The sequence below is a fragment of the Cyanistes caeruleus genome, unplaced genomic scaffold, assembly GCF_971803275.1.
Source record: "Cyanistes caeruleus unplaced genomic scaffold, bCyaCae1.hap1.1 HAP1_SCAFFOLD_65, whole genome shotgun sequence".
Lineage (NCBI taxonomy): Eukaryota > Metazoa > Chordata > Aves > Passeriformes > Paridae > Cyanistes > Cyanistes caeruleus.
The window spans coordinates 2,444,979-2,466,075 of record NW_028255884.1 but is presented as its reverse complement, the minus strand read 5'-3'; the positions used below and the strand labels follow the sequence as shown (position 1 = coordinate 2,466,075).

At 50.3% G+C, this 21,097-nt stretch overlaps 1 protein-coding gene across 1 annotated transcript; it reads right to left on the bottom strand.

Annotated features, from left to right (window-relative positions):
- Nucleotides 1-16,603: 16,603 nt before the first annotated feature.
- On the bottom strand, nt 16,604-18,209 carry LOC147647172 (uncharacterized). The gene is given in 2 exon segments (XM_086872419.1): nt 16,604-16,614; nt 16,934-18,209. Coding segments are annotated over 2 exon segments (1,287 nt in total).
- Between the last annotated feature and the right edge of the window lie 2,888 nt (nt 18,210-21,097).

Genomic DNA, 21,097 nt, shown 5'->3' with positions numbered 1-21,097 from the left:
AACCTGAAGTACCTTGAAGCATTAATGAGCCCCACTGAGTGTTGTTACTGACAGAGGCTCTCAAGGGACTAATTACAGCAGATAATTGGAGGCCAGGATTGCACAAAGCTCTCAGAGACTCCAAAGCAAAAGCCAAAGTCCTTTGAAAAAGCTGCAGTCCCTGGGAGCATGAAGGAGCCCCCAGGGCCATTCCTGAGCAAGGCTCCCCAGGGACTCCTTCCAGCAGATCCCTGAGGCCACTGGCATGTGGGCTAGGGGGGATGCTGAGGGCAGGCCAAGGGGGTGACAGTGGCCAGCCTTGCTGGGGCTGTGCCAGGAGGCCCCAGGGCCTCAGGACAAGGTGTCTCCTCACAGCCCTTGCTGGCACAGCATTGGCTGCTGTGGCCCAGGGCACCAAGCCTTGGCTTCTCTTTGTCCCCAGCTGTCATCAGTGCCTCCAGTTCTCTGCTCTGCCTGGGGCCTGGGGACACTTTCTCAGTCACGTCCCTCAGTGGGACCCATTAAAAGTGAAAGAAACTTTGGAGTTGGATTCTGACTTGGAGTTCTTGAGAGCTTTCTTCCCCTCCCTGTCAGGGACTGATGTTCAGGGCCTCAGCACAAAGCCCCAAGAGGCTCATTAAAGTCCTGCTGCTGTGTCTGTGCTGCTGAGCTGGGCCGGGCTCCTGGCACAAAGGCAGCTGCTGGAAACCAAGAAGAGCTTCAAAAGCACATTTCTCTTGCTGAGCAGCTCTTCTGCCAGCCCAGCAGGGCTGGGGCACTGCCTGCAGCCACCCTGGGCACAGCCCAGAGGCACAGAGAGCTTCAGTCAGTCAGGGCTGGGAAGGGGCTGAGAAGTGCCTGGGGCAGAATCCCTGCCAGCCCTTGACACAGGAAGCCTCTGGCTGCAGGACAATGCAGCTGCAGCTCCTGGAGGCATCTCCTAAAGCTGGAACATGCCAGTGCCTACAGACTCTGTGAGTACAGCTCTGAGTATTTATGGTGTAGGAGAGGTGAATGCTCCTGAAGCTCTGACATGCTGAGGGTTTCTGATCAGTCATAGAATATTTCCAAGACAAAGATTTTGATAAAAATTAGGACATTTTCTAAGACTTTGTATTCAGTTTCCTACTATTTCAGAATGGCAGGGAGGAGGGATAACTATTAAAGGTATTGTGAATTTTGTCAATGCCTGAGGTATCTGAACTGTTACTTTGAGTGATCAGTAGGTTCACAGGAGATTCCTAATGTGTTTTCAGCCACTCTGCCCATGGATTTCACCATGTAAATTATACAGGGACTACAGCAAATCAGGGGCTGCATAAAAGGGAAGTTTGTGCTTTTTTAATCTAGTGCTCTGGGTTGCCTGGATGGGAAATTGCACATTGATATTCAGCTCTCATTTCATTTCTCTATTCAACCTCTGATGACAGGTTGCAATAAATTAAAAAAAATAAATTCTCAGATCTTAACCAGGCACTGACAGAAATCAGCACAGGGTCCCTTCCAGGCAGCATCAGTGTCCTTTTCCAGCCTCCTCAGGGTTGCTCTGCCATTGCCATCAGAGCCTGCAGAGCCAGAGCTGCCCCTGGGCAGTGCCCTGAGCTGGGAGGGCTCTGCAGGGCAGAGCTGAGCCCCCAGGGCTGGGCTGGGCTGGGGCAGTGCTGGCAGGGTCCAGCCCTGGGCACAGGGCAGAAGCTGCTGGCAGGGACAGCTCCAGGCAGCAGAGCCCTGGGCAGGCAGTGGGGGGAAAGTGGCACCAAGCTGTGCTGGGATGTTTAAAGTCTTCTCCCAACCTAACTATTACATGATTACTCTTTTACAGATCCCCATGCCAAGACACAGCAAATGTCTCAATGCAAATGCCTGAGGGTGACTGTCCTGCACTGGTGCTGCCTGGCAGGGGCTGGGCAGGGCTGGGCAAGGAAAGGCTTTTCCTCAGGGCCTGGCTCTCTCTCCTTGCCTTGCCCAGGTGCTCCTGGCATTGCTGACAGCTCTCTGGGAATGGCAGCTCCAGCTGCAGGGCAGGCACAGCCCTTGGGCTCCTCCTGTGCAGGCTGGGCACAGCAATGGGATGTCCCAGCTCCCTCTGCCCCAGGAGCTCTGGGCAGGGCAGGCTGGGAGGCTGGGAATGACCCAACTCTCCTCCAGCAGTGCCATGGACAGGACCCTTGGTGTGTCCTTGGGATGCCACCCAAGCTGTGAGCTGTCTCCAGGGGACACTGGGGACAGGAGTGTCCTTGGCCAGGAGTGGGGCTGAGACTCTGAGAAAGACTGAACCAGTTTGCTGTGCTGTGGGTCCCTCTGCTCTCAGCTGTGTCAGGCTGATTTTCAGGGAAACACAGTACCTGCCCTTGATCTAAGAAAGGGCAGCTGGGGACAGATGGAGTGACAGAGCAGCTCCCTGCACCCTCCACTGAGTTACAGCCAATGCTCCTGCATTGCACATTTCTCTCTGATCTCTCTGGGCACACCCAAACCCTCTCAAACTGCCTTTGGCCATCACCATTCCTGAGCCCTGGGACAGGAGATGCTGCCAGGCTCCTCTCCCTCAGGAGCAGTTTGGGATGATGCAGTCCAACCCCAGGACTGGCCCCTGACCCCATTCCCAAGACCCCACTGCTGCAGAGCAGAGCTGACTCCTCACTGTCCATGGGCAGAGCCCCTGCTCATCACAGCAACAGGGCCAGATCCCAGCAGAGCTCCAGGCACGGGGCTGAAGGAAGGGCTCTGAGAAAAGGAAAATTGGGTGGTACTGAGCAGCAGGGACAGGGCTGGGAGAAAGGGCTTCTATAGCTCAGTAAAGTCTCCCCTGACTTGTCACTTTCTCCTCCTTCAACAGCACTTCATGGCCAGAGTGAAGAAATGTCCAACAGCAGCTCCATCAGCCACTTCCTCCTGCTGGCACTGGCAGACACGCGGCAGCTGCAGCTCCTGCACTTCTGCCTCTTCCTGGGCATCTCCCTGGCTGCCCTCCTGGGCAACGGCCTCATCATCAGCGCCGTAGCCTGCAGCCACCACCTGCACAGCCCCATGTTCTTCTTCCTGCTCAACCTGGCCCTCACTGACCTGGGCTCCATCTGCACCACTGTGCCCAAAGCCATGCACAATTCCCTCTGGGACACCAGACACATCTCCTATGCAGGATGCGCAGTCCAACTATTTTTTTTTTTTGTTTTTCGTCTCAGCAGAGTATTTCCTCCTGACCATCATGTGCTACGACCGCTACGTGTCCATCTGCAAACCCCTGCACTACGAGATCCTCCTGGGCAGCAGAGCTTGTGCCCACATGGCAGCAGCTGCCTGGGCCAGTGGCTTTCTCACTGCTCTGCTGCACACAGCCAGTACATTTTCCCTGCCCCTGTGCCAGGGCAATGCCCTGGGGCAGTTCTTCTGTGAAATCCCACAGATTCTCAAGCTCTCCTGCTCCAAATCCTACCTCAGGGAACTTGGGCTTCTTGCTGTTAGTGTCTGTTTAGCACTTGGCTGTTTTGTGTTCATTGTTTTCTCCTATGTGCAGATCTTCAGGGCTGTGCTGAGGATCCCCTCTGAGCAGGGACGGCACAAAGCCTTTTCCACCTGCCTCCCTCACCTGGCTGTGGTCTCTCTGTTCCTCAGCACTGCAGCATTTGCTCACCTGAAGCCTCCCTCCATCTCCTCCCCATCCCTGGATCTGGCAGTGTCAGTTCTGTACTCGGTGGTGCCTCCAGCCCTGAACCCCCTCGTCTACAGCCTGAGGAACCAGGAGCTCAAGGCTGCAGTATGGAGAATGATCACTGGATGGTTTCAGAAACATTAAACTGTTGGCCACTTTCTGCAAATCACTTGTAATAAAAGTAATCTTTGATACTTATTGTTGGTTTCATTTTGGAGGTTCTTTTTCTTTGTTTTACTTTTCAATATTGTCCACAATGAAATGTTATTGTTTGTGCCATTTCTCATTTTGTTTCTCTTCACCTTCCCTGTGCCCACACACTATGTCAATAAGGAGCTGAGGTCTTGGTGGCTTTAAATGAACTAAAGGATCTCCCAGCAAAGTTTTCTCCAGAGATCCCCTTTTGTTCCCTTCTCTGGAGCTGCAGCAGCAGTGTCTGTGTGCAGAGCTGGGGGCAGATCAGTGCTGGCACAGCAGCTGTGCCCAGGAGCAGCAGCACTTGGTGTTGCCAGTGCTGCTCCCGTGCCACTGCCCCGCTGCCCTCCTGGCCCTGGTGTTGCTGCAGGGCCTGAGTGCTCTCGGGGCCGGGCACAGCCCTGGGGGTGGCAGTGCCGGGGCTGCAGCAGGGACAGGCCATGGGCACTGCTGGGGCAGCGCTGACGCCTCAGGGCAGGGCCTGGGGGCTCCAGGCTCCTTGCCCAGGCTCTCTCAAGAACACGGCCAGGCCAAAGCTCAGCACAGAAAACCCCCGTGAGCAGCCCCAGGGTGGCCGTGGGCAGGCTGGGGGCAAACAGCATGGCTGGGGCTCTGCAAGGTCCCTGGGGGAGACGGGAAGGAGCAGCAGAGCAGGGGCTGATCCATCCCCACTGCGCTGGACACCCCAGGGCAGCGTCCCAGAGCGTCCTCATGGAGCTGCCAACAACATCCCCCCTGTGCAGCCCTGGCCTCTCCCCCAGCTCAGAGAGGTGCCGCATCCTTGCAGGCACAGACACGGCAGCACTGGCTCAGGAGCCCCTGTTTGCACTGCCCAGAGCAGGCGTCAGCACCCCCATGGTGCTGCTGTGGGGAGATGAACCTGAGGGAGCACAAATGCCATCAGCCCCTGGGGCCAGGAAGGGCTGGGGGATGGGAGGGAAACCACTCAGGTTTGTCGTGGCCTCTGAAGTCACACAGAAAGTTTGTTCCCATGATCTGTGAGTTTCCTGTGCCACTGCAGACGTTGTTGCTCAGAGCCAGGGCTGCCTGGCAGCCACCCCCAAACTGCCCTGAGCATTTCCTTTGCTTCACCTTTGCTTTCTTTACTCTTCCCTGCTCCAGATTTCTTCCTGTTGCCCACCCCTGTTCCCTGCCCTGCTAACAGCCCATCCCTGTTTGCCCTTTCCTCTTTGGCCCCACTCCCCATTTCAGTTCCCCAGTTGGCACCACAGGAATGTCCCCTGGGGAGCAGGATCATCCTACAAGTGCTTCAGGAATTGTCTGCAGGGTCCTGCAGGGCCTCGTGCTGCTCCCTTGCCAGAGGCAGCAAAGGCCAGGGGGGCACATCTGGGCTGCTGTGTCTGGCTCTGGGGCTCCCTGTTCTGGGCAATGAGGAGGAGCTGCAGAGGCTCTGCAGGACTGACAGGATGGGCTTTGAGACCTGTGTGGAGAAGCTGAGGGACCTGGGCTGCTGCACCTTCTGAAGAGGAGGCCCAGGGTTCATCCTGCACCTGCTCCAAGGGTGGTTTGAGAGAATCACAGAATCAGCAAGGTTGGAAAAGACCTTGGAGATCATCAAGTCCGAATTGTACACTGACACACCTTGTCTTCCCTGAGCCTCCAGGATAAACAACCCCAGCTCCCTCAGCTGCTCCTTACAGGACTTGTGCTCCAGACCCCTCACCAGCCTTGTTGCCCTTCTCTGGACATGCTCCAGCCCCTCCATGGCCTTCCTAAATTGGGGGCCCAGAACTGGACACAGCACTTGAGGTGCTGCTCAACCAGTGCAGAGTAGAGGGGAGGAATCCCTGCCCTGCTCCTGCTGGCCACACTGCTCCTGATCCAGGCCAGGGGCCATTGGCCTCCTTGGCCACCTGGGCACACTGCTGGCTCATGCCCAGCCTGCTGTCCATCAGTGCCCCAGCTCCCTTTCTGCCTGGCTGCTGTCCAGCCACTCTGTCCCCAGCCTTTATGTTGCATGGGTTGTTATGGCCAAAGTGCAGGACCTGACACTTGGACTTGTTAAACCTCACCTTGTTTGGTTTGGGCCCTGGATCCAGCCTGTCCAGCTCCCTGTGCAGAGCCCTCCTACCCTGCAGCACATCAACACTCCCAGCCAACCTGGTGTCACCACAGTTCCATGGGGCCCTAGAGTGTCATAATGGTCTCCAGGATTCCATGAGGCCTCCCAGGGTCACAGTGTCCCTTTGGTTCCATGGGACCCCTTGGTGTAACAAAGTCCCTTGGATCCTTGGGCCCCACAGTGTCACAATGGCACCTTGGTCCCCCAACACCCTGCAGTGTCTCAGTGGATCCTTGCTTCCATGAGGTCTCACAGTGCAGCAATGCTCTCCTTGGTTCCACAGTGTCACCATGGCCTCTTGGTCCCAAGGGCACCATGGTGTCAAACATGTTTCCTTCATTCCATGAGTCCCTGAGGAGCAACACTGGCCCCTTGGTTCCATGGGGCCCTGCAGTGTCCCAAGGGCCCCATCATGACACGAGGTCCTGCTCTGTCACAATGCTCTGCATGGTTCCACAAGGCCCTGCAGTGTCACAGGGGCCTCTTGGTTCCATGAGCCCAAGGAAGAGGTGGCCTCTGGAGTAGCAAAATTCATGAGCATTCTCCAGGTGGCTGAGGATCCGTCCTCCTTAGAACAGGAATGAACAGAAATGGGCACAGCTTTCTGGCTATCCCAGCTTTGGGATGGGCCCTGGGCCTGGAGCAGGAGCAGCTCCTGAGAGCCCCAAGACCAGGGCTCTTGTGCTGGCCTGGGCAGATGAGATGGCAGGAGGGGCTGCAGAGCTCTCAGCACCTCAGGGAGAGGGGAGCAGGGCACCCAGGGAGCCTCCTTTTCCCTTGGCCAAGCACCTTCCCCCATGGCTGGGGCTGAGGCCTCTCTGAGCTGCAGCTGCTGCTGTGCCCTGCAGAGGGGCTGAGGCCGTGGGGCAGCGCCCAGAGCAGCCGGCCCTGAGCAGAGCTGTGGGGCCAGAGCCGGCTGGGCTGTGCTGGAGAGAGGCCCTGGCTGCTGCTGAGAGCTCAGGGCAGCTGGGACAGCTTGGAGGGAGCTGGGCTGGGCTCAGAGAGCCTGCCAGAGAAACCAGCAGTGTCCATCTCAGCCTGTGTGAGCGTGCAGGGACAGGACTCAGCCCAGGCCTTGTGGGGCAGGGACAGCGCCTGCAGGGCAAGGGATTGAAAATAGGCAAGTGGCTGAGAGAGGAGGCTGCTCTGTGCCCTTGGTGGCATGAGCAGAGCAGGGAGGGGACCCAGGACATTTGTCACCACCAGGCTCTGTCCCCAGGTGTTGGCAGCCCTGGCTGCTGACCCCAGGTTTGGCTTGTGCTGAGTTTGGCTGTGGCCCAGCTCCATCCTCCTGTGGGCTCAGGGCCTGTTGCTGGCCATGGCCAGCCCTGCCCAGCCTCTGTGCTGGCCCAGAGCCCGGCAGAGCCCGGGGCAGGGCTGTGTGTGCAGGCCCACAGGTGCCACGGGCTCTGCAGGAGCTGGGAGAGGCTGCCCAGCAGGGAGGCCATGGGGCACAGAGCCCCAGGGCTGCTGTGGGCACCACGGCACAGGGGCCGTGCCCACCTGCAGTGCTCCTGCCCTGGGCTGGGCCTGCACAGGGGCTGGGGCACCATGGCTGGGCCAGCGGGGCACAAAGGGGCCACGGAGCCACTGCCAGGGCTGGCAGCAAGGCCAGGCACAGAAAAGGAATTGCTGTGCATGGCCTGTGCTGGCCAGGGCTGGCTGTGCCAAAGGCAGGGCTAAGCCTCTCTTGGCTGCAGGAAAAGTTCAGAGCCCAAAGAGCCTCCATGGCTGTGCTGGAGACCAAGACCAGAGGAGGGAAATGCAGGGCTGCCACCAAGCAGTACCCTCGTGTTGAAAGACCCCCGAGCTGTTCACCAGTCTTCACAGAAGTAATTATGAATGCCGTTTATTTCTATTATTAACACACCTTTTATAGGGTTCTACAGGGTCTGCGGGCAGAGCAAGTTACTATTGGCTAACACACACAGGTTTACATTCTTATCCTTGTACACAAGGATATTGTTTTGCTTTACTCTCTCTTCTGCAGGCAAGTTTCAAGGATTTTAGCCCTTAATATCACGACTTATTTCAAAGGCTGGTTTGTGCATACAGGCCTTTACTAATATATAAAATATAGCAACAATTCCCCCTTTCTCTTTTTGCACAAACCAAGCTTTGGATAAGATATCATACCACTTAGACTGTCATCCCAATTAACATTATAAGTAAAGTCTGTCCCCCTTCTAGCACAAGAGGCTTTAACCATCCGGTGTTGCCCCAGCTGGCGAACCAGCTTCCAGTGGGGTCACTATCTTCCTCCAGGGCATGTAACTCATCCTGTAGCTGTTGCAGTTGCTTATGGATGGAAGCTGAATGATCAGTAAGATCCAAGCAGCACATGCCTTCAAACTCCCCACAACCACGTCCCTGTGCCAAGAGCAAAAGGTCCATTGCAGCTCGATTTCATAATACTGCATGACGTACACTACTCACATTGGCTGAAAGCTCACTTAACATTGTGGATGTTAAGTTCAATCCTTCCTTAGTCCAGCAAGCGAGCCTTTTTAGGGTGGCTAAACTTTAATTCATTCAGGCTTCGCTTTGACTGTTCGATGTTCTTCATTTTGCTAGCTATATTCAACAATTGGTGTTAGCTTGGGTGGAACAAAGTTAAGTTTCCCAAGATAACAGGGTCCTCTATGTGGACTAGCAGGAATCCTATTCCATGCCCTATCCCCACAGATTAGGAAGATGGAACTAGGTAATCGCTTTGGTAATTGCCCTGTGAGATTGCACCACAAACAAAGGTTTTACTTTCAGTGGTAGTAACGAGATCAGCTATAGGGTTGACTGCAGCTCAGGGCTACATTACTTCGTTAGAATGACTTTTTGTCAGGGGTTCAAACATTATCTGTCCACTTGAGGTATTGGTGGAACTTAACAAATCTAATTCTTCTGAGGGTTGTAACATTGAGAACTTTGGTAATTTTTTGCTTGCAGGTTGTCTTAATGTGAAGCCAACAGTGCAATTGCACTCTTGCAACATTGCCAATCAATTCAGTTGAGTCTCATTACTAATTAAATCTTTAAATGCTGGAGGATCCCATTCAGGGACTCCTACGAGACAGGTGCGAAAGGATCTCCAGGTGTGGCTAGGCTTAGACACATTGACCTTTGGCCAGTTCAATGTTCCAGTGACCCACATGTTCTGCCTCTTTTGGATGTTAGTTAGCAGACAGTTGGTTGGGACTATACACAACACAATTACCATAAGCAGTTTGTTCCATGCAAATGACACCATATTTGCAAACTTACAGCCAAAACTCCAATCGTTAAATGAACTTTCAAAGATGCTTACACTAGCTCTTGAAGGGGGAATACTTATACTTTATACTAACATAACAATTACTACACAGGCTAAACTATCTTAACCTATTATATAACTACTTTTAACACACGTGCTTTGGTATATATGTAGTCTAAGCGTGAAAGCAATTTGCTGAAAAGGTAAACACACAACTACAATTTGCTTTATATACAGTTAAATGGAGTCTCTACACTTCTTAGATCTTCTACAGAATTTCTCTAACACGATTCAGTCCTGGAACGTTCACTGCTCCCATGATGTCAGCTGGCAGCTGATGGGTGACTGAGGGTTCTGATGTTCAAGTTGTTCTTCAGATCCTTCTAAATCTTAAAACAAAGGATACCTGAAAAATTGGTAGAGATATAACATCATAGTAACGACATAAAAGTTCTGTTGGCAACTGTCTGTGTAGTGTTCAGACACAACTGTGTCCTGACAGGTCCACTTCTGATCCATGTCTGGAGTACCAAGGCTGTGTGGTGACTTCTCTGTTCACTGGATCTCGTGTGTTCAGAGGCACACAGTCTGGTCAGATGGACAGGTGACCTTTTTGAACCTGCCAACAAAACACAGGCACTTCTCTCCTTGAAGTTAATGAATTACACTAATCAAATGTTTTTAGGGCATCCATTTCCCCCGTTTTCTTAAAAAAAAAATAAAATGAGTTGTACTTCTGTTATAAACATCAACAGCAACACAAAACCATATACACAATTAATAAGAACTTATACCGGTTAAAAATCAATTAAATCATAAACATTATTAATAACACATGTAATATAAAACTACTATTAATTACTAAAACACTGCACCAGCATCCCATAGTTAGCAAACAAACAGAAACAAAACAATCAGTGAAGGATTGGGTAATCACCTCCGGAAATGATTCTCCAAGCCCACTTCAAAACTGATCCAGCTGTCATATCAACAGGGTCAAATTGCTGAGTCAAAAAGTGACTCAAATACTGATTTGGGACAGAAAACATCTGGATCTGATGGCAAACGTTCCCTCCAGGTAAAGTCAAGGCTTGGCCAGGGCCTGGCTTTAAACTGGAAAGATGCCTCTTAACATATTTCTAGAACAAGGTTCTCAATAGCAGCAGCTATGAGATGCTTACAGCACAGCAAACTGTTAAAATACATTTGTACAAATCAAATGATCAGAAGCCTTGGGTACCAGACCAATTAAACCATGCAGCAGTTGGTTTAATCTGAAGCCTCTCCCAGGGCAGCTGATCCTCAGCAATGATACATCTTCTTAAAATTCTGGAAACACTGAAAAATAAGAAAGCTATAACAAACAAAACTGCAGAGATTGCAACAACCAATAGAACCCCTGATGAAGTCAAGGGTGTCACAGACTGCATTCACTTCTATCCACAAGCAGGTGTTCACCAGTGTTCCATCACAGCTGTTTCAGTTGTGGCTGTCTTCATATCTCTAGGAAAATAACTATACTTTGCAGTTTAAACAAGTGTCTCCAATAAAACATAAAACAATTTAAATTAAACAATATTTAAACCTAACAATAATTATATATGATAAAAGAAAATAACAAACTTAACCTTAAAAAAATATCTAAGTTAGAAAACTTAACTTAAAAACATTTAAGCCTAAACATTATAAAACTTAACTATCCTTAATTCTATTAACACTTAATCTATATTAAATAAAAACATTCAAGCCTAAAGATTATAAAACTTAACTATCCTTAATTCTATTAACACTTAATCTATATTAAATAAAAACATAACTTAATATTATTCTGTTAGTACAAAAAGCAACTAAAAGTTTGATATATACTTTTTAAACACAATATAACAGTAACATGAATTCACTATAAAGATTATAAGAATGTAACAAATACATCACAATTCTATGTCATCTAGCTTTGAGAATAACTCACAATAACTGCAAATGTTACTAAAAATACTTATTCATAACAGGAATTTGCCTAGTATATGCTTAAATTGGTTAGGATTTGAAAGTGCAGTTTTTCTAGAGAAAAACCACAACAACACAGGATTTGGCAAGTTGCCATCCAGCTTTTGTAGCACTTTTCAGAAACATCAAGTCCAATTTCTAAACTAAAGTCCAAAATCCAAATTGGTATATGTGTTTTATATAACAAAAGAACTCACATTAAAATTACCTTATTAAAATTGTGGAAAAAACAAGCAAATAGATAATATATACTTTAACTTAACTTTGTCTTGTACAGTAAAGTTCGCTTAACTAATTATTTTTTAAACCATAAATCTCTTCTGTAGATAACATTAATTGGAAGGTTTTCCTAGAAGCTGTAAATCATACCATGTTTTAACCTTGGGTTCTAAAACCAATTATTGCAAGGCAACTTCTGTTAAACACTTTTTCTCTCTCTTTTTTTTTTTTTTTTTTTTTTTTTCTTAAATGTTCAAAGAATCACAGTAACTTCTCTAGTAAAATCTTAAAAACTGCAATTGCATAAACTCATAATTACTTAAAACACAAAATTAACTCTACAATGGCATATAAAAACATTTTGAAAACCCAATAAATTATGACTTTTTAACAAACTGGGTATTATCTGGGTGCTTCTTCTTAGAGAGGGAGCAGGGGGGTGAGCTGCCCACCCTGCTGCTGCTGCTGCAGCTCTGCTCTTATCTTCCTTCACATTCTCTACATACTCTTGCAGCGAGGAAAATGGAGAGAAAGGAAAAGAAAAACCTCACATAGTTAACTTTAACAAATGCAGTTTTTTCTCTCAATCTCTCATGTTGTTCTCTGATAGAGGAAAAAAGGGCACGATTTTACAAAAGCAGGCGATGTTACACGAAAAGTCTCTCATGGCCAGGTGCTGACAGCAGCGATCATTGCAGCTTATCAGCGTGGCCTTGGAACTTTTCTTGCGCTGCTTCTGCCCCCAGGGTGCCTTTGTTCTCACAGAGCCCACCTCTGTGCTCCCTCATGTCCCCCTGGTTCAGGTGGAAACCAATCTAAATTTGGCTTCTTTTCTTCCAGGGTGGTAAAGATGGAACTTTAATAAGATTGTAATGCTAAAAGTGACTTCAAAAATGAAGCAAATATTTCTGGATGTATCACATCCTGCCATAACTGAACAGATTCTGTTCGTTGTTTCAGCGTTCGCTGTGGAACTTTTTTTTTTTCTTTATTTTCTTCTCTTTGACTCTCCCTCCCTCTCTCCATGGGCAGCATAGATAGGAGTGCTAGTCCAGCAGTGGGAGGTAAAGGCATCTGCCGCTGTGACACAGGTAGAATTACGGGGCTCACAGCCTCAGCATATCTCACTTTTCTGTCTTTTAAGGTACTAATTAATTGCCGTTTCCCATATCAGAGCCGATATATCAGTCCGTTCTTGCACCGCAAAAAGCAGTGTGAGCACTGCAAATGCCCATGACAATTAGCCCATATAATGAGCATATCCAGATCCTTTTCCTGGGCTGCTTCGCCTCGTTTAACGAGGATGCAGAGAAGCAGTTTATCTGCCGCCGCAAACTCTGCCTCCATGCTGACGGCCACCCGCAAGGGGGAAGGTTGCGACCCTTCTACCACGCCCTTGCCTTCCTGGGCCCCCCCCAGCAGCCTGACTTTCCACGTCTTACCGCTCAGCATTTCACAGCGCTCAGGCTGCCTATCCGGTGCCGATCCAAGCCCGCGACGTATAATGCCCAGATCCACTCCACTGACTCCAAAGCCCCTCTGCCCGCAGGGGTGTCCCTGTTCGGGCGCCAGATGTTGAAAGACCCCCGAGCTGTTCACCAGTCTTCACAGAAGTAATTGTGAATGCCGTTTATTTCTATTATTAACACACCTTTTATAGGGTTCTACAGGGTCTGCGGGCAGAGCAAGCTACTATTGGCTAACACACACAGGTTTACATTCTTATCCTTGTACACAAGGATATTGTTTTGCTTTACTCTCTCTTCTGCAGGCAAGTTTCAAGGATTTTAGCCCTTAATATCACGACTTATTTCAAAGGCTGGTTTGTGCATACAGGCCTTTACTAATATATAAAATATAGCAACACCCTCGTCCCCCAGACAACTTTCTCAAGCAGACATTTAAAAGGAATTACAATTTTTTGTGTCTTCTGAGTTGGATGCACTGGAGAAATACCAGCAAGAGATTCTGAGGAGCTCAAAACAACAAAACAGCCTTTACTGGCAACTATAGAAAATCAGAGAAACTTTGACAAATGGTTTAATATGACAGTCAATAAACAAAAAACTTCTCAAAGCATTAACTTGGCCCATTCAACTCCACAAACTCTAAGCCTGTTCATTTTAAGTTTCTCAAAGTTTGCAAGAGGACAGAAATAGGAAACAAAAAATGAAAGAAAGACAAAAAAGCCTTAGAGAAACACACACAGAGATACCAACTCCTGGATTCCAGCAATGTTCAGATAGAAATCCCAAGAGGAGGTAGGCTCAAGATGTGTGTTTGCCTTGTAGTCAGCCTTAAGATCCCCTTGGTCTTCCTGGGCCCATTCCCCAGGTGGGATTTCCCATCATTTGGTCACTCAGGAGCTGGGCTGGGGGCTCCAGAGGTGGGTGTGGAGCATTGCCTTTGGTGTGCCAGGGACTGGCAGACACTGCTGGGCTGGGATAGAGGCTCTGGGGGGATTTGGGTTCCAGGGCAGTGCAGTGCTGGGGTTACAGGGCAGGACAAGGCTGGACCTGCTCCTTCCTCCCCTTTGAAACACAAAATGTTTTGAGCCAACAATCTCCTCCAGTCTCTCACAACAGGCAAAGCTGGAGGTGGAATTCCAATTTTGGTCATGGGCACCTGGCTGAGATGGACAATATTTTTCCATAGGAAGGAAAGCACAGAGCCCCAGGGTTTGGAAGGCAGGTGAGAGCTGGACATCAGGAGGCCAAGGCCAGCCAGACTTGTCAGTAATGGCAGACTTCATCTGGGAGCAGGCTTTGGATGTAGGGAATATTGGAGGTGGAATCCAAATTTTGGCCATGGATGCCTGGAGAAGCAGGACAGTTCTTTCCCATAGGAAGGAACTCACAGTGCCTTCCCCAGTGTTTCAGTAGCAGATGAGAAGAGACCCTCAACATGTCAAGGTCAGTTGGACCAGTCAGGAGGCCCCTGGGAGGCCAAAGCAGCCAGACCTGTTCTGTGTTCCCTTGATTTTAATGGGGCCCCATAGAGTCACAATGGACCCTTACTTCCATGGGGCCCTTTAGTGTCACAATGGTGCTGTGATTCCATGGGATCCAGCAGTGTCAGAGTGGAGCACTGATTATAAGAAGACCTGCAGTGTCACAGTGGACTCTTGATTCCATTGAGTTCTACAGTGTCACAATGGCCTCAGGATCCATCAGGCCCTGCAGTGTCACAATGGTCCCAGCGATTCCATGAGGCCCTGCAGTGTCACAATGGTCTCTGTGGTTCCACAGGCCCCTCAATGTCACGTGACTCCTCTGTTCCATGAGGCCTGAAATGTCACAATGGACCTTGGCAGTTTGCAGTGTCACAAAGGTCTCCTGTGGCTCCACAGTGTCATCCTGGACCTTTGGTTCCATGCAGCCCTGCAGTGTCACAAAGGACTCTTGGTTTCACGAGGCCCCACAGTATCGCAATGTCCTCTTGGTTCTGTGGGGACCACAATGGTCTCACTGGTTCCATGAGGTCTCACACTGTCACAAAGCTTTGTTTATTTCATGGTGCCCCACAGTGTCACAGATGTGCCTTGGTTCCATGGGCTCTGTGCTGGTGCATTCCCCCCTCCCCTTCTCAGGCCGCCCTGCCAGCTGAGAAATGCTCCTTGGGCCTGGGCCTTGGCCAACAGCCCCTGGGCTCAGCTCCTCTGCAGCTCATCAGAAACACTGTCTGCTCCCAGGCACTGCTGCTGCCCAAGCAGCTCCTGCTTGCTTCAGGAGCAGCCCTGGGAACTGTTCCTGTTCCCTGCGTGGCACAACATCCCTGTTCTCAGCCTTGCAAAGAAAGCTGTTGATGCCAAGTGCGGCCAGGATGAAACATTGCTGTGCCTGAAGCCCCTCTCTTGGGGCCCTACAAACAGCGCTCCAAAAGGAGCCCCTTGCAGCTCTCCTGGGCCAGCCACCTCCCTCGGAGTGGGGCCTCTGTGAGCCGGGAACTCTCCCGTTTGCTGCACTCGGGGCATCCCCGAACAAGGACGGAGCCTGGGCCGATCCCCCCACTCCTCCAGGCTCAGCCCTTGGCCCGCTGGGGAGATGCCAAAGCATCCGCAGGGAGCATTTCCCTGCCCTGCAGGAGAATTTCTCACAGCTGCCTTGCACTGCCTCTTTGTGTCTGTGTGCACACACCAGTGCTGTGCCCTGGCAAATGTGGCAGAAATGCTGCTCTGGGAGGGGCTGGAGTGCCTTGGAGATCTGAGTCAGGCAGGCCTGTGAGTGAGGGTAAGTCATGAGGTATAAGCTAAGTTAAATGCTGCCTAGTGTTGCTCTTTGTAAAGTTTAATATAAGTTATAAGCTAAGTTGAATATTGTTAAGGATTATCCCTCTGTTAAATCAAAAAGTCATAGCTTATAAGTTGGGTTAAATCCAGTAAATGCTGTTGTTTTACTAAATTGTGACATTAGAGGTTTCAGTTAAGGTTAAGGTATAACTGAAGTCCTGTTAAGTTTGAGCTCTGTTAAGTGAGCCAACTCTGGGATGTTATCATGTGTTGTCATACAGCTGTACTGTCATGTCACAGAAGACTGTGATGTCAAAAATTCAAACTGTGATGTCACAGTCTGTTCTGTGATGTCACATCCTGGTCTGTGATGTCACAGAGCTACCCTCTATGATGTCAGTGTCTGCTCAATGGCCTCACACCATCCTTTATGATGTCACAGTCAGCTCTGTGATGTCATAACCCCATCGGTGATGTCATGCAATGACACTGCGCTCTACACCTTTCCAAGCCTCGGGCTAGCCCTGGACAACTTGGCGAATGGCAGCACCAAGAGTGGGGAACGACACAGGAACGACAGTCCACGTGCCGAACCTCCAGAGCTCCCTGCACTCGGGCTCTGTAGATCCCAGGCGTCGCGGGTTTCAGTAAAGGGATGTAGGAGGCTCAGAGTCTCTTTGTCTTCCCAGGAACAGGTTTTATTGAAGGGTAAAGGGAGCAATGACAGGGGAAAGGACTGGGATGGTAAGAGAGGAGAGCAACTGAGCCCCGAACAGCTCTGTGCTTCCAAATTTAAAGAGGGGAGGGTACAAACTGAAAAACCAATCAGGACACAACCTGGGAGGAGACGAAGGAGGGGTTTACAACACTTGGGACCAATGAGAGGAAACATGGGTGGGACGGTGGTCACAACACCAATGGGGCCTCGAGTAGGGGATGAAGGGCATGGAAAATGCTGGAACAAAGGGCAGGATTAACAATGACGGACAAGGGCTAGGGGCAGGCTGAGGGTGATAAGCAGGGAAGATTCAGGAACAATGGGAGGGGTTTACTAAATTGACAACTGGGCAAAACCACTATCTGACAGTAACAGGGGGATAACAGGAACATACCATCAAATCAAACAGAATTAACAAACAGAATGCAACATCTCCCCCTTTCTTTTTTAGAAAGAGGATGTTGCAGGGTCAGGGGGAGCAGAGGGTACAACAAACCATTCAGGAGCAAGAGAAGGTGGAGGTGAGGAGGAGGGAAGTGGGTTCAAATTAACATTATTAACTTGCAGTGGGGGAGACAGAAGGTGAAGAATGGATTGGACTAGACCTCTTCGCAGCACTGCAAACGCGATTAAGATCATAAAAATAACAAAAACAACCCACAACACAGTCTTAATAATTGAGAGAAGCCATCCGGACAGTCCCCATCCTGAAAAGAGGTTGGTGACCCAGTCGTTGGACTCTTGCTTGATTTGGTGGATCATGCCTCGCATCTCCGCGATGGTCTGGCGGACACTGGGGCTCTTGGTGGTAAGGTTCATGCAACAGAGTCCTTCAAACTCCCTGCAGTCATGGTCATGCAGAAGCCACAGGAAATCGATGGCTGCATGATTCTGTAGGGTGGCTCGCCTGGTTATCTCCTCATCTTCGAGGAGGTCGCTCAGCGCGGTTGACGTTAAATTAGCTTGCTTTACTACCCAACACTCAAAACGTCCTAATTCACCCAGGGCTTTGGCAGCGGCTACCCAAGGCAAAAACACTGCCACTGCCACCCGTTTTAGCTTACTCCAATGAAAAATTTCGGAATCGCAGTCTGGATCTAAATCATCCAGGCTGCATTTCTTGCTAGTCGAATTATTTCTTGTGGACCAATTGTCAATTTGGGTCGTGTTGGGGGAAAACAAGGACAACCGGCCTAATGTGCACGGCCCTCCGAGAAGGCGAGAGGGGATGCCTGCCCATGCCCGATCTCCGCAAATTAAAAATAGACCCTTAGGTAGCTTACGAGGGGAAGGGTCAAGGGTTGAGGGCATTTTGACGTGCGCGATGGTGTTGCACCACTTGGCAGCTTGGAACTGCTTATTTACTTGAATTACCTGGGGATATGGGGCTGGGTCAGAGGGGCGGTATTTAAAATGAACACAAAACGATGCCGGGGAAGAGTCTAGTAAGTCGAATTCCTGCTGCTCTTCGGTTGCTCACTCGAGTTTGTCCTGCCAGTCTCTCCAGAGGAGGAGGGGGTTCTGGACAGGCCTTTTTACTTTGTATGATGGAACGGAACGAACAACACGATGAGCCGGCTTCCCCTGATTGGCATCTCTAACTAAGGCGGTTAAGGCATCGGGAAATTCTTCAGGTTTGAGAGGGATCCCCACCAGGCAAGTGGCCATTGGATTCCCTGTCGCTCCGGTGGACAGGCACAATTCGTCACGCTGCAGGGACTTTGCCAGCGTGACCCAAACATTCTGTTCGGGCTGAGGCACGATCCACATTGCTGTCCGGGTCACCAGCAGCATCAGGAGTACGATAGTTGGGGTGATGCTCAGGGCTGTCATATCCAGGATGGCTCTCTCTAAAAAAAACCCATACACTTGGTTTAGCATACTAGGAAATGCGGGTTAACATAAAGAAAGGGACTCGAGGTTTCCTCCTTCTCTTCTCTGGGGGGTCGGGGGGGTGGCCTATTCGGACGTGGCTTCTTTCTCTGGGCTGTCTGGTGGCCTGGTTGGATGTTTGGGGGCATAAGGCTTCACCCACCTCTGCGGGATCCACCTTAGCCCCTGGGGCGAGGAAATGCAGGCATAACCTCGCCCCCAGGTCACCAGCTCAAATGGACCCGTGATCTTCTGGGTCTCTGGGTCTTGAACCAGCACTGGAGGGTGGTGTTGCAACTGGTAGTTGCTGGTTGATATAAAGTGCCGGGCCACTGGAGGGTTTAAATCGTTATCTGAACAATTTAGGAAATTGATAGTAAAAAGAGCTTTGCACAGCCGGTCTTGTGGGGTGCAGCCCTTCATGGTCTCTCTTTGATGGGTCAGGATGCGTTTGAGTGACTGATGGGCTCGCTCAACGATTGCTTGGCCGGTGGGGGAGTGTGGGATGCCTCTTTTATGTTCCACTCCCCACTCTTGCAGGAAATCCTCCAGTTTCCTGGAGGCATATGCTGGGCCATTATCTGTTTTGATCTCTCTGGGGACCCCCAACACAGAGAAAGCCTGCATGAGATGTTTACAGACATGCTCGGCTTTCTCTCCTGTGTGGGCAGAGGCGTAGACTGCACTTGAGAAGGTGTCAATGGAGAGGTGAACATATCTGAACCTACCAAATTCGGGGACATGGGCGACATCCATCTGCCACACCTCGCAGCTCCCAAGGCCTCTAGGGTTAACCCCTGATCCCAGGGACGGCATTGCGGTGGACTGGCAGTGTGGGCATGTGGCCACGATGGCCCTGGCCTGGTCTTGCCTCAGGTGGAATTGGCGGACCAGTCCAGGCACATTCTGGTGGAACATCTGATGGCTCAACTTGGCTTGCTGGAAAACATCAGGGAGCTGAGCCATTCTAACAGGGGCAGAGAGGGAATCTGCTCTTTCATTTCCCTCAGCTACTGGGCCAGGGAGCTCTGTGTGCGATCTCACATGCATGACGAAAAAGGGCTGCTTTCGGTGAGAAACGGTATAAATCAATTTTGAAAGCAGCTCAAATAGCTGGGGATTAGACACCTCCTTGAGAGCTGCGTTCTCAGCTCTCGCTACAACCCCTGCAACATATGCCGAATCAGATACTAAATTGAGTGGTTCAGAAAACCTCTCAAAAGCCCTGACGACAGCATCTAACTCAGCAACCTGTGGAGACCCCTCCACATACTTAATATCCGTTTCCCACTGCTGAGTCTGAGGATCCCTCCAAGTCATCACTGACTTGTGGGATGCTCCAGATGTGTCTGTAAAAACAGTCACAGCTTTGAGGGGTCTTCGGCTCCTAATTTCTCTTGGAAGCAAATTAAATTTTGCATTGAAAAATTTGTGTGCAGGGGCGTGGACTGAAACTTGTCCACTGTAACTACCTAAAGCAATCTGGAGAGTCTCATTCTCCTGCAATAATTGGTTAAACATTTCTTTAGTCAGCTTGTCTGGGGACGCTTTGTCCCGAGACAAGCTGACTGGCACCCATATACATGAAAAATCGCACCCAGCCATCTCCCGAAGCCTTGCTCGAGCTTTCCTGATGAGCTGAGCCATCAGTTCCTGTGGCCTGGTGACACTTTTGGACCTCTGGTGGCTCAAGAAAACCCATTCTATGATTAAGAGAGGGTCCTTAGAGCCTCAGTCCCACTGGAATATCAGCCCACACAGGTGTGGCAATTTCCCTAATACAATAAACTCAAATGGCAGGGCTGGCTCATACCTGTGTGCCTGCCTCTCCATCAGGGCTTCCTGCACTCTCTCGAGGGCTTTCTTCGCCTCTGGGGTCAGGGACCTAGGAGAACTCAGCTCCTCCCCCTTCAATAGGATGAAGAGGGGGGCTAGGTCTTCAGTAGTGAGGCCCAGCCAAGGCCTGACCCAGTTCAAAGTCCCACACAGGGAATGGACGTCTGCCAGAGTTTTTGGATCACTGTTTATGGCCAATTTTTGAGGCACAATGGTCCTCTCAGCGATCTGCAGACCCAGATACCTCCAGGGTGGCATCCTTTGAACCTTGTCCTTCTGGAGTTGAAATCCTGCAGAGATCAAAACTTCAACCACCAGGTCAAGTGCTCGAGTAAGTAGATTGTCATGGGGGGCGCACACTAAGACATCATCCATATAGTGGTGGATGATGACCTCCCCCATTTTGGCGCGTACAGGAGACAGCAATGAGGAGATGTACCACTGGCAAATGGTAGGTGAATTTTTCATGCCTTGTGGCAACACTCGCCAGTGGAATCTCCTCATTGGGGCTTCTCAGTTAAGGGTGGGCACCGAGAAGGCAAACCGTGGGGCATCGTCAGGGTGCAGGGGAATTTGGAAGAAGCAATCTTTAATGTCAACTACTGCCAATTGCCAATTTCGAGGGAGCATGGTTGGGGAAGGCATCCCTGGTTGAAGAGGTCCCATGTCTACAATGATCTTGTTGATTTCACGAAGGTCGTGAAGGAGCCGCCACTTGTCTTTCCCCGGCTTACGGATTACAAATACCGGGGAGTTCCAAGGGCTGGTGGTCTCGACTATATTACCCTTCGCTAACTGCTCCTCCACGAGTTCGTTGAGCGCCTTCAATTTATCTTTCCTGAGCGGCCACTGATCAATCCAGACCGCTTCGTTAATGGTCCAATCTAACTTCTGGAAAGGGCGCTCCACAGTGGCCGCTTCTAAAAATCCCGAGGGGTTTTCGGGATTTCAATCTTCACCCCCCATTGAGACATGAGATCCCTCCCCCACAAGGGAACCTGATAATCCGCAACGAATAGGCGTAAGTTTGCCAATTGCCCATCCGGCCCCCCAATTTGTAC